Below are 12,925 nucleotides of genomic sequence, written 5' to 3'. Positions count from 1 at the left end.
TAAGTGTATACCAACAGTTAAATGTCGGCTTTAATTTCAGTTTACCCAGGCTCAGTAAACTAAACTTTTCATTTGAATGAGGCTTTGGGTTTTTCGTTTTATTTTTGGTAGAAGTTGTTTTTGATGTTATTAATACTAAGAATTCAAAGTATTTTTATAGAACATTAGCTCCTAATGTTTGAATTCTAAATTTTTTTGTGTGTGAGCCATAATATATTGAAGAAAAGCATGGAAAAAAAGATAGTGGATCTTAGAAAAATAGTATCAAACTAGTCAATGCTGTTACATATTTCTTAGCTAAAAGGATTGCTGCTTCTTATTGAGTTTGCCAGAGAGACTGAAAATGGAACCAATTTCTGGAATGGAGGAATGGAAGGGATTAGGGACTGGCATGGAAAGGGCATGATTAGAAATGGGTTGTTTGTATAGTACAATATTTCCATCTCTGTAATGGGGAATTTTAGAAATCTTTTGTATTTGGGGTCCCTGCACTTATGGTCTTCCCTTAGAGGATTGTGCTTATTAGGTTGAAGAGCCTAAAGTTCATATCCCAGTTCTGCCAATTATTTACTGTGAGACTTTTATGGGTTTTTTTGTTTTGTTTTTTTTTTGTTTTTTTGCGATACGTGGGCCTCTCACTGCGTGGCCTCTCCCGCCGCGGAGCACAGGCTCCAGACGCGCAGGCTCAGCGGCCATGGCCCACGGGCCCAGCCGCTTCGCGGCACGCAGGATCCTCCCTGACTGGGGCACGAACCCGCGCCCCCCGCATCGGCAGGCGGACTCCCAACCACTGCGCCACCAGGGAAGCCCACTGTGAGAATTTTAAATAGTTACTTGACTTCTCTCAGCCCTCATCTGTCGAGGGGATGCTGAAAGTATATAGAATTAGGAATGTGCTTGTCACCGTACCTGGTACCTAGTACACAATAAATGTTATAGTCAGTTCTCAATTAATGTTATACTAGTATATGGAGAACATTTGACAGACTTTTAAAAATAAAGCAAAACAAACCCCTTGTCAATTGTTTAGTAGCTACAGCCAGAAAAAGCAATTAAGGTAGTAGGTCCCAAAGGGAATATCTTTAATTTAAGGTCTGATTTCTAAAATGAAAGTTGAAAATATCAATAGATTTAAAATATGTTTCCTCAGAGAGTTGTAAGGAGTTGGATGTAGAAGTCCTTCCATGATTGGCTTCCTATAACATGTCTGTAGTTTCCTGATTCTACTTCGTATCCTATAATCATGGACTTGTTTATGTGACCTTCCAAGCCCGTAACAAATCAACTGGCCAGTCTCCTCAGTAAGTACTTTTCTCTTCCGCAATACATAGAGGTTTACTTACCAATTTAAAATGTTTAAGAAATAGCACATACTAGAATATTAATAATTGCTGATCTCTACTTTTAATAGTTTGCTGTTAATATTGTTGAGAAATTTTCTTTCTACTTAGCAAGATCTGCATTAATTTGGTCTTTACAGCTAATGTTTCACTGAATAATATGGATAGTCATTGAAGTTTGTATCTTAGTGATGAAAATATAAAAGATCACCTTTTTCCAAGCACTTAAATCATTTTCATGTTTAAAAAATTATTTTTTGCTTTAGTAGTCTTAAAATAACCACAAGTAATATTTCAAATGCAAGTTTTTCATTGACTTAAAGTTTTATAAGTATCTAATTTTTTATACATTTTTATACATTCTAATTTTTTAACATTGTTTTTTAGCATGTGGTAAACATCCCACAGATATAAGCTAAATAACTTTTATTGATATATGGTTATGTGTATTTTAAAATTTTTAGTAATTATTCATTTATTTTGGTGGTTTCCAAATGATTCATCCATGACAAAGTTTTCTTTTTCACTAAATCTGAATAAAAAGTGATTTTTTAAAAACAGAAATATTAAGTAATAATATTGCTTAATTACATGTGCTTAGCAATAATAAAATAAGTAGTGTGTGAAGAATGATATTTTGGAATCACCGAAATTTTATGTATAGTAAATGACTTAAACATAAAAGTTGTTGTGGTTGTTTTTAAGTATCCTGAATCTTCACAGTTCATGCGTATGTTCTGGAGGAGGAATAAATAGAGAAACAAGGCAGCCTCTAGTGGCTATCCTGCATATTACATTTACCTTTGAAATGATAATTGTAAGTCATTTATTAGTCCTTAGTAAGTGCCCAGGACTGTGATGAGTGCTGGAGAAAGCCTGTCTTGCTGTCTTGGAATCAGCTTTAAATGATAGAGACAGACATTACTACAAATAGTCAGAGTCATAGCCATATAATTGTAAACTGAAGTAAAGGTTTTGGCTTCTGATTTGGACTGCATAGTCCCTGAGGAAGTGATGCTTGAGAGTGCAAGGTAGGCACTTGACTAGGATCCCACTGTCACTATATAACAGAGCTAGATTTTTATGTTGGCTGTTACAGCTTCAGGGTCAAAGTTCTCAAATACAATTTTTGTTTCACTACTTCAGTAAGGTTTTGGGTAGTGGAAAATTTGTATTATCCTTTGACACATAAACTTTGCTACTTTATATAGAAGAGTTGTGTAATAACAATGGAGAAAAGGAAGAACATAAGTCCAGGGAGTTATTTGTAAATACAAATGAAAGTGAGACGTGATATACATATTTCCTTATATATAAGCATGGAAAGGAGAGTACTCAGGTTTCCATGGTAAAGAGGAGTATTTAAATCAGTGTGAGCTTCTGTACATCTAGATATATACAGTATGTACTTTAGTTGTAAATAGAGTTTAAGATCTAACTGAAATGAATTAAGTACTTGAAAAATGACTTACTTTGCATAACTAAATATGATACCTGATAGATGGGGTCCTGAGCTAGATGACAAAAAAAAGGATAAGTGAATAGAATATTATGGATAATTTTGGAATAATAAATTTGACAATTTGGGTGAAATGGACAAATGGACAAATTAAAAGATAAAACTACCAAAACTCACTCAACAAGTAGTAAATAATCATAACATCTCTCTGTATATGAAGAATTTATAGTTAAAAACCTTCCAACAAAGAAAACTCTGAGCCATTGGTTTCATTGGTGAATTCTGTTACACAAGAAAGGAAGAAATAATATAAATTCTACACAGCCTCTTCCAAAAAATAAAAGAGGTAACAGCACTTCCCAATGCATTGTCTGATACCAAAACCAGAGAAAAAAGAAACTTATAGTCTAATATCTCTAATAAATATTACTTTAAAATGCTAAATAGTATTTCAGGAAATAAAATCCAATAGTATATAGAAAGGATAACACTTAATGATCAAGTGGGGTTTATTCTGAGAGTGCAAGCTTGGTTTAACGTTTGAAATTCAATCAGCGTAATTCACCACACTGGGAGACTAAAAGAGAAAAACCGAATGATCATGATCATCTCAATAGATGCAACAAAAGCATTTGACAAAATCCAGCATTCATTCACAGTTTAAAACTCTTTGCATATTGAGAGTAAAAGGGATCTTCTTTAACTTAAGAAAGGGAATCTACAAAACCTGGAAAACTGACAACTTTCACCCTAAGACTGGAAACAAGGCAAAGATTTCTGTTGTTATTACACCTATTCAACATTATACTAGAGGTCCTAGACAGTACAACAAGCGTGAGACATAAATAAAAAAGTATGGATTGCTAAGAAGTCCTTTTTTCACAGGTGACGTAGTTATCTCTTTAGAAAATCAAAAGGTACCTACATAAAAGTTACTGTAACTAATAATTTTTCAGTGTTGCAGGATACAAAGTGAATGTATAAAAATCAGTGGTAATTTAAGAACTAACAAGGGGAAATTGAAATAAAAAATATCATTTACAATAATATCAAAAAATGAAATATGTAGGGATGAATCACAGAGGCATGAGGAAACTTTTGAGGGTTATGGGTATGTTCACTATCTTGACTGTGATTATTATACACTTTAAATATATACAGCTTATTATAGGCCAATTATGCCTCAATAAAGCTATAAAAATGCTATAAAGAATATTATTGGGACACTTCAAAAATTTGGAGTATAGATGGTAGATTAGATAAAAATACTGATGTTGAGTGTACTGAAGTTGATAACGCTACTGTAGGTATATATGGGAGTATCATTATTCTCAGGAAATAAACACTGAAGTATTTAGGGGTAAAGGGCCATAGTGTATGTAACTTATCTTCACATGGTTCAGAAACAATATTATGCGACACACACACACCCCCAAACCTCCCACCCGCACACATGGGAGGGGTAAGTTAAAGAGGTGAGGCAGGGACCAGAGAGGCAAGAGGGAGAAAATGATAAAGCAAGTGGGAAAAATGTTAACGTTAGATGTATATGGCTAAGGGGTGTATGGATGTTCATACCACTATTGCAATTTTTCTCTGAATTTGGAATTGTTTGAAAATAAAAATGTTAAAAATCTATACTAAAGTGTTGTCATTTACAAAAATTCCTTAGGTGGGACACAAAATACAATCACCAAAAGAAAATTAATTGAACTTAATCAGAATTTAAAAGTACTGCTATTTGAAAAACGCTGTTTAAAAAGTGAAAAGGGCAAAAAAAGGATTAAAAAAAGTTCATTAAATGCATGAGAAGTTGCTCAACGTTATTGGTCATCAGGGAAAGGTAAATTAAAACCACAATAGGTTACCACTACACTCCCACTAACTAACTGTAATTGAATATACTCAAGAGTGGGGGGAACATTATAACAATATATAAGAAATTATAAAGCACATTATACTTCCTATTAAAGTAAATTCTAAAACGACATTTATAGCCAAATTATAGATTGTCAATAAAATAAAGTTTTAAAACACTTAAAGACATTGCTTGTAGGTGTGTTAAACAGTTTGGAAAAAGTTTGGTAGTTCTTTTTATACGTTTAAACATCTGCTTACCATTTAACCCAGCAATTCTAATTCTGCATATTTATTCAAGAGAAATGAAAGCATATATTCACAAAGTCATTTACTGTTCATAGAAGCTTTATTTATAATAGCCCAAAACTGGAAAGAATTCACATATCCATCAAGAGGTGAATAGATAAACAATTTGTAGTATATCCATACAATGGATCCTTCTCGGTATTAAAAAGGAACAAACAACAGAATCACAGCCATGCATGAATCTCAAAAATGTAATACTGAATGAAAGCAGATACAGTAGAGTACATACTGCATGATTCCATCTCAATGACACTTCAGAATGCTAAAAATTAATCTTGCATCACAGAAGGCAGTGATTGCTTATGGTCAGAGCTGTGGGGACAGGGTTTGACTGCAGAGGAACATGGGGGAACTTCTTGGAATGATAAAAATATTCTATATCTTGATTCTGGTGGTTGGTTATATGAGTGTATATATTGGTCAAAACTTTTAAAATGTAAAATGTCCATTTTTGTATATAAATTATACTTTAATAAAGTTGATTGAAGAATTAAAAAATAGATGCCATTCATTAGAGTGCGTCAGAAAAAATTTAGTAAGACTATTGACCTTAGAATAATTAACTCTAAATAAGTAGAATGTATTATAACAAGAACCCTTATACTCAAAAGAAAAACAATTGTATGAACTAGTGGTAATTTTTACTTAATAGGCATATATTTAAAAAATGGTTAAAAACATACATTAGTAGGTAACTTTTTGGATCTGAAAGAATTATCACAGGGCTCCTTGTTAGCATTGAAAAGTGGGCTACTAGATATTGTATTTTTGCATACATCTTTTGATTGCCTAATATCCCATATATCTTCAAAGACTTTCCTTGCTTTGGCTGGGTTCTTTGCCCCGTTCTTTGTGGTCCTACTAAAACATGTGGTCATGCGTATTCAACACGGACATGTGGTCCATGTCTATTCACTTTTCAAATTCTGTTGCTGAGCATAATACTTGCAAAATAGTAGGTTTTGAATAAATGTTGTTGAAGTAGGATTCATTTTAGCCATAATTACTTTGCGATTCATTTTAATAAGTTCCTTAAAAAACATTGATTGAGCACCTACTTTCTCAGTAGGTAGGACATAACAGTGGTGAACAAGATATCAAGCCTTACGGGGCTTATATTCTAGCGGAAGAGAATCACTAAGTAAATTTCAACAATAAATACAGAGTGTGTCATTGTTTAAATCAGGTAAAATGAGGAAAGGGTCTACTTTAGGGTGGTGTAGAAACCTTGAGGAGGCGACATTTGAGAAGATGGTGTGAAAAATAAGAAGGAGCCCGCCATGGGAAGAGCCAGCTGAAGAGCCCAGAGATAGTTCACTTGGAACTGAGCTGTTTGCCTGGATGCAAGACTTCCAGTGCCCAAAGCCGGGGGGCGGTGTGTCCCAGGCACAGCAGGGTGGTCCAGCTGCTCCACTGTGCTGTAGGCTCCAGCTCTTCTTGCTTTCACAAGGATTTTTAACTCCTGCAGTTACTCCACCTTTCTGTTGCAGCATTAATTTCTTTCTACATTTGAAATCATTCCTCAGCACACAGATCTAGTGTCTCCTAGCTGAGGAAAACCCTCTATTGGCCATACATCAATTTTCATTTAAGAAAAGAACTTTTCTTGAGACTTAGCATTCTCCCAAAGAGCTGTACTCATCCCACTGTCTTTCCCTCCCTGACCTCCCATTTACTTTCCAGCAAGCACGTTCATGGGGCTTACCTCTCACTACTCTGTTGAAATTCCTCAGTAAGGTTAACAAGGACTTCAGTTTGCTGCCCTGCTCTTACTCCAGTCTTTAAGTGTATCTGATAAAGTTGATCACACCCTCCTCTCTTGAAACACTGATATTAATAATAATTTCCATGTTTGAAATCTTGTCCTTTAGAATATTCTGCTTAATGTCTCCTTTTTAATTCATCAAATTTAGTTTGTTGTACTGTGTGTATTTGAAGGAGGGCTTGTGAGATAAGCAAGAGAAATATATATTGCAAGTGTTTAATTAATTTTTCATTAGGAGAATCAGTATTCAGCTGAAACAATTATTTCCATATATAGCATATCAAAGGCCTTAAAGATGTTCATAGCCTTTGATTGAGTGACTGTACTTATAGGCAGTATCTTAAGCACATAATGTGAAATGTCTGAAAAATTAACATAAAAATTATATATAAATTTAGATTAATCACATCGATACTTTTAATAGTAAAAATCTGCTTAACAATATGGGGGTGATCAGGAAAATTAAAATGCACCCATAGAATAGAGTTATGGTAATGGTAAATGATGTGTAGGAAAAGGTGGGTTTTTTTTTTTAAATAACAGAAATGTTAATGTATAATAAAGGAAAAAATCTATATAAAATTGTGAACCTCTATAAAAATGTAGATAGGATAAAAATTGTAAGAAACTGTGAACAGATTTTTCTTTAGGTAGTAGAACTGTAGGTAATTTTTCTATATTTCCAAACTTACCACAGTGATTTTATTTTTATAATCAGATTGCTATTATTAAGATGGGAGTTGCTATGTGGTCAAAGCTCATAAGGAAAATACATATTTATTCTGAGAATGTTGCCTTAGATTGCAGAATAGCATCTACTCAGTAAGGGACTTTCATAATTTGTGGAGTATCTTTGATATTTAGTTGACTCTTGATTCTCCCAAGAAAAAAGTGGCCCATAATTTGACCATTTTCTCTATTTTATTTTATTATATGCTTGACTTTGATAAGGTTTTTTTCCCCAATGTTTCGTTTTTTTTGCAGGATATTTTGCCACCCTTTCCTTTCATAATGTACTTCTTCAGGCCAGGAAGAATAAGATGTATCTGTAATTAATTAACTCATGTTTAGTGTTTTTCAGCCAAGCGTCACTATGTGTAACTAATGCAGTTACATTACAAGGACAAGTTAGAGTACTTTGCTGTTATTTATAATCTGGGTAGAGATTCATCAACAAAAGCAAATTGTAGACTGGCTTGAAAAGCACTCCCCTGGACTCCCATTGACTTAGGCAGTTAATGGTATACTTTAAATGTGTTATTTAAATGTTACACATTGCTTAGTTTTCCTTCCCTAAGTATTTGTAAGCTCATCAGATTTGTGACTGTGTCACTTTGGTGGTCTCTGTAGTTCCCCAGCACACAATTATGCGCTTAATACGTGCACAGAACATTTTTACTGAATGAATGAATGTAACCCTCTGCTTTTTTGTATTGGTTCAGGGAACTAAAATAAAGTGTTCCCTTAATGAGTGTAAATCTTCTGAAGCAAAGATGAAATTTAACTGCTTTTTTCTTCCCCTACTAAATGGACAAAATGCATGTTGTCTGCTCAACTTGGTGATAGTCAAGAGAAGCTAAAACTGTCCTGAGCTGATAATCAAAAGTCAAAAAAAAAAAAAAAAAAGAAGCACAAATAGTTAAATAATGTTAAATTCTGAGAATATCAATGGTTGTCACATGGGTAACCAAGACCACCATGAGTTATATTTTCTATCTTATACAGGATTTGACTTGACTGAACCCTAACTCATTTTAGGACTCATTTAATTCTTTCTTTGTTTTTTGATCCTATGTTAGTTTTTATGACCTTAGTATGCATTTAAGTTTATTATAAATAGTTTATTGGTGCTAATTACTTATGATACTTGAACTTTTTGCTTGAGTGTACTTTATCATATTTTATTTCTGTATTATCTCATTATTAAATAATGCTTGTTACCATCATAAATAAAGGTGAAGCTGTGTTATGTAATATTTTAAAATATACAATCTATATGTAGTCATCAAAATAAGTGCAAATATATGTAATTGCACTAAGGCTTACCCAAATTTAATTTTGTTCCCTCTTTTCAGTTTTTCTTGAAGATTAGTTACACAGGATATGCTGCTGTACACTATTTTGGGATTGCTTATACACTTGGTGTTCTTCGCCTCTATCTTTGACATTTATTTTACATCTCCTTTGGTTCATGGAATGACTCCTCAGTTTACACCATTGCCTCCCCCAGCGAAAAGATTAGTGCTGTTTGTTGCTGATGGCCTGCGAGCAGATAAACTTTATGAATTAGATGAAAATGGAAATACTAGGGCACCATTTATTAGGTAAGCGTGTCAACTGGTACAAAGACATCTCTGGAAAATGTCATGCTAATACTGTTTATCTCATGTTGGGTAGAGGAGTGATGTTGAGAAGGAGAATAGGGCACATATACATTGGGCTTTGCCGTAGAGATTAGCAAGTTTATTTCCTTCTAGGAGTTATTTCTCATTGTGGAAGTTGATATCAGGTGAATCGAAATTAATGACCTTAGCTGCTTGGCCTAACTTGTCCTAATTTCTGAAACCTGGCTTACAACTCACTATATTGTCCTTTTCTTATTAATGACAAGCATAATTATTAGTGAATTGCCAAATACAAAGGTGTTTAACTAGAAAATATAGACTTCAACTCAAAATACATCTTCTATAAAATATATAAAGCCCTTCCAAGTCTATATCACTACATAATGTAATTTTTGGATTCTATTAAGTGGCTTTGAAAAGAAATGTTTAATTTTGGGGGCTTAGGGGACTCCTGCAATCAACTGTTCTTTTTCTGATTCTATGGCAAGCCCCTCAAAAGCCCTTCCTAATGCTGTTGTAGAGAGATTAAAACTCAAATTCAAGTGAAAATTTATCTAAAATCGTCTATCTTTCTCCTGCCCCTGTCATGATTTCTTTCTATCTCTTTACCCTATTTCAATTTTCCTTATAGTACTACTTAGCATGTGCAACTTCCACTAAGGCTGGGACTTTGTTTTATATACCACTTTATCTCTAGTTCCTAGAACATACAGGCAATTAATAAATATTTGTTGACTGCTAGAAGAATGAATGAACCTGAATTCTATGTTGAATTTCCAGGAATAAATTTATGGTGCCTCAAAGAAATGCATAATATACTAAAGTATGCAAATAATTGAGCAACTCAGGGCAATAGGAAAATATGAGTAGGAAAATAAGATCAAGCCTGGGCTAAGTTCAGTACACAAAAATGTGTAACATAAATTTCTATGAATAGTTTAAAAATTGGGGTGATATATTTGGTTGAATTTCTTAGTTGTCGAAGAAAGGAGAGAAACATAGTTCATTGCAAAATGAATAAGATATAAAATATACTGGTTGTTAAGGCAAAAGCAAGGCTTTCTGGTACCACTTGCTTCTCCTTGGGGTGTTACATAGAGGGCAAAGGGCTCACAGTTGATGTTCCTTGTGTTGTATGCCATTCTAGCTTCTCCTAAACCTTTTTTTTTGAAAGGTTTTACTTGTTCCTCACTGTTTTTTAAAAAATATGATCTGATCAAAATGTTTTCAATGGAAGTATCCACATTTCTTTATACCTTCCTCTCTCTGAGTTCAGTTTCCATTACATAACTGAAGAAGTTAAAAAATATTTCTCCCTCAGCAGGTGGTTCAATGGTTTTTTAAGCCTTTTACTTTTTATGTATATATTTGACTAAAGTTGGTTTTATTATGAGATGTCAATATTAAAAGTATCTAAACCAGCACTTTTAGATACTTCTCTACAGAACATTTTGAGAGTTGAAAGTTTATCTTGAAAGTTGTTACCAATGAATTAGTGTTTTATAACTTGTTGCTCTGCTGGCCTTTTACCTGCAACAGCATTACTGATAGTTTTGCATTTTCCCCCAAATTCTGCAAATCACTGTTAGACAACTTAAAGAATGTTGATACCTTTTAGCAAAAGAAATTTTGGCCTGTTTTAATCTCAAATTTAGGTAGATAATTTAACCACCATCACACCTAATAAAATTTAACATTGACAAAATAATATTGTGTATATCAGTGATTTCTTATGTAACATACCATTTCAATACTTTGTGGCTTTAAACAATAATGGTGTATTTTGTCTTGTGATCCTGTACAGTGGTTGAGCGGTTCTTTGTCTCACCTGGGCTTTCTTGTGCTACTGAATCCAGCTGGTGGGAGGGATAGGACTGGGCTCAAGTGGGATCAGAAAGATTCCTTCTTAAATTTTGACTCACTCTTTTGACTGGATTCCTTCAGTAATAATCTTATTTTTCTAAAGCCTTAACAGAACATTTGATCATAGTCTGTGTTAACTATTCATCTGTAACATCTTTTAGGAATATCATAATGCATGAAGGCAGCTGGGGGATATCTCACACACGTGTGCCAACTGAATCTCGGCCAGGCCATGTAGCCCTGATAGCAGGGTTTTATGAAGACGTCAGTGCAGTTGCCAAAGGTATTGTCTATTTAGATGATTTTATCACATGAAAAATTTATTGCAAAAATATTGCTTCTTTAACACTGAATCATGACACAAAGTGAAGTATGTTTTGAGATACTTTTCTTTTGGCCATGCTGCGTGGCATGTGGGATCTTAGTTCCCTGACCAGGGACCGAACCGATGTCCCCTGCAGTGGAAGCATGGAGTCTTAACCACTGGACCACCAGGGAAGTCCCTGTTTTGAGATACTTTTGACAAGTATTTTAGCATGCCTAACTCACATAAACACAAACTGGGATTGACTCAAGAATTAAGCTTTAGCTTTTTATCATCCTGTGCTATTGATAGAATATGACTGGATGGATTCATGGATTTCCTAGATCTTAACACTCGAAAGGTCAAAAGTGATTCTATATTTTAGTAAGAAGTAAATTATCTATTGTAAGCTTTTTTAAAAAAATTGTAATATAATACATGTAACAAAATCCGTTATTAGTTTTGCATTTGTTCTGCAATTAATCCTCATTGTCATTATTTGAAAAATACTTCTTTAGGGGATATACTGATATTTCATCATGTATATATTACTTTTGTCATTGTTTGCTTTTTTTTCTCAATTACCTGAAGGATGGAAGGAAAATCCTGTAGAATTTGATTCTCTTATTAATGAAACCAGGCACACATGGTGCTGGGGGAGCCCAGACATCTTGGCTATGTTTGCCAAAGGTAAAAGTCATTGATTATATTTCCTCAGCTACTAAATAGGCAATAAATCAATATGGTAATTTAAAATATATACTATATTTTATTGATTTTGAAATACATGGTTTTACATGTTTAACATCTCTGAAATCAGAGTGTATATTACAATAGATAGACATGTCAGTTTGATTTTTTTCCTTCTTAGTTGTACTTGAAATGTTGAATTATACAGTTTTTAATACCTTGGATTCGATGAAATGGTATATGTATGACTCTTAACATCTAACAGCTTTTTAATCTTGGTCAAGTTAGATAACTTCTTTGAAGTTCAGTTTTCTTTTCTGTAAAATGTGATGATGATAATAATTTCTATCTTCTAGGTTTGTTTTGGGGATTAAATAAGATAATTCATGTGAAACATTTAGCAAAATGCTTATTATGACGATGGTAACTCCTCATTATGATGATGATGTAGATGTCTGGTTCATTTTACTTTGATAGATTATTACTAAGAAGTTAGTAGATAGTCACATAAAGATTTAAATGTTAATATTTATAACTTCTATTTGCATATATTCAGGATCATGCCATTTGGATTTGTTGTATGTGTTGTATTTCTGCATGAATCTGCAAGTATTCGAACATCTCTTGATTAGAGAATTCATTTACATTATTTTCTAAAATCAGTTGGATTCCATTTGAATTTTATGTCATTAAATGCTTTTTAGTGAGAGCATTATGATCATTTCACCTAATGAAAAGGTTTACACTTAGTCAAGAATATAATATAATAATTGTAATTACTAAAGATTATTATATGTCTCAAAAGTAAAACAAATATTCAGAATTTTCTGTATGATAGTCACAGAACATTATTATGTAGCGCAGGTCAAAAAACTCATACTGCTTGCCATTTATATACTCCCTTCTTTGGAAAGCAGTTAAGCTTTTTGGGGGGACTGGTGGTAGTGAGAATGGATTAAGTTGCTATGGCTACCAAATTTACCTCCCTACTTC

At 33.4% G+C, this 12,925-nt stretch overlaps 1 protein-coding gene across 1 annotated transcript in view; it reads left to right on the top strand.

Moving 5' to 3' along the window:
* The first annotated feature begins 1,145 nt into the window (after window positions 1-1,145).
* The window catches only part of PIGN (phosphatidylinositol glycan anchor biosynthesis class N), a 109,481-nt gene continuing 97,701 nt past the window's right edge, over window positions 1,146-12,925 (top strand). Inside the window, exons 1-4 of the mRNA XM_082667745.1 lie at window positions 1,146-1,301; window positions 8,806-9,054; window positions 11,100-11,221; window positions 11,834-11,932. Coding sequence (XP_082523871.1) covers window positions 8,834-9,054; window positions 11,100-11,221; window positions 11,834-11,932 — 442 coding nt within the window. The 5' untranslated portion in view covers window positions 1,146-1,301; window positions 8,806-8,833. The remainder of the gene's footprint in view (window positions 1,302-8,805; window positions 9,055-11,099; window positions 11,222-11,833; window positions 11,933-12,925) is intronic.

The sequence above is a fragment of the Grampus griseus genome (assembly GCF_964374135.1).
Source record: "Grampus griseus genome assembly, chromosome: 12".
NCBI classification, from domain to species: Eukaryota; Metazoa; Chordata; class Mammalia; order Artiodactyla; family Delphinidae; genus Grampus; species Grampus griseus.
This window is presented reverse-complemented; position numbering and strand designations above follow the sequence as displayed.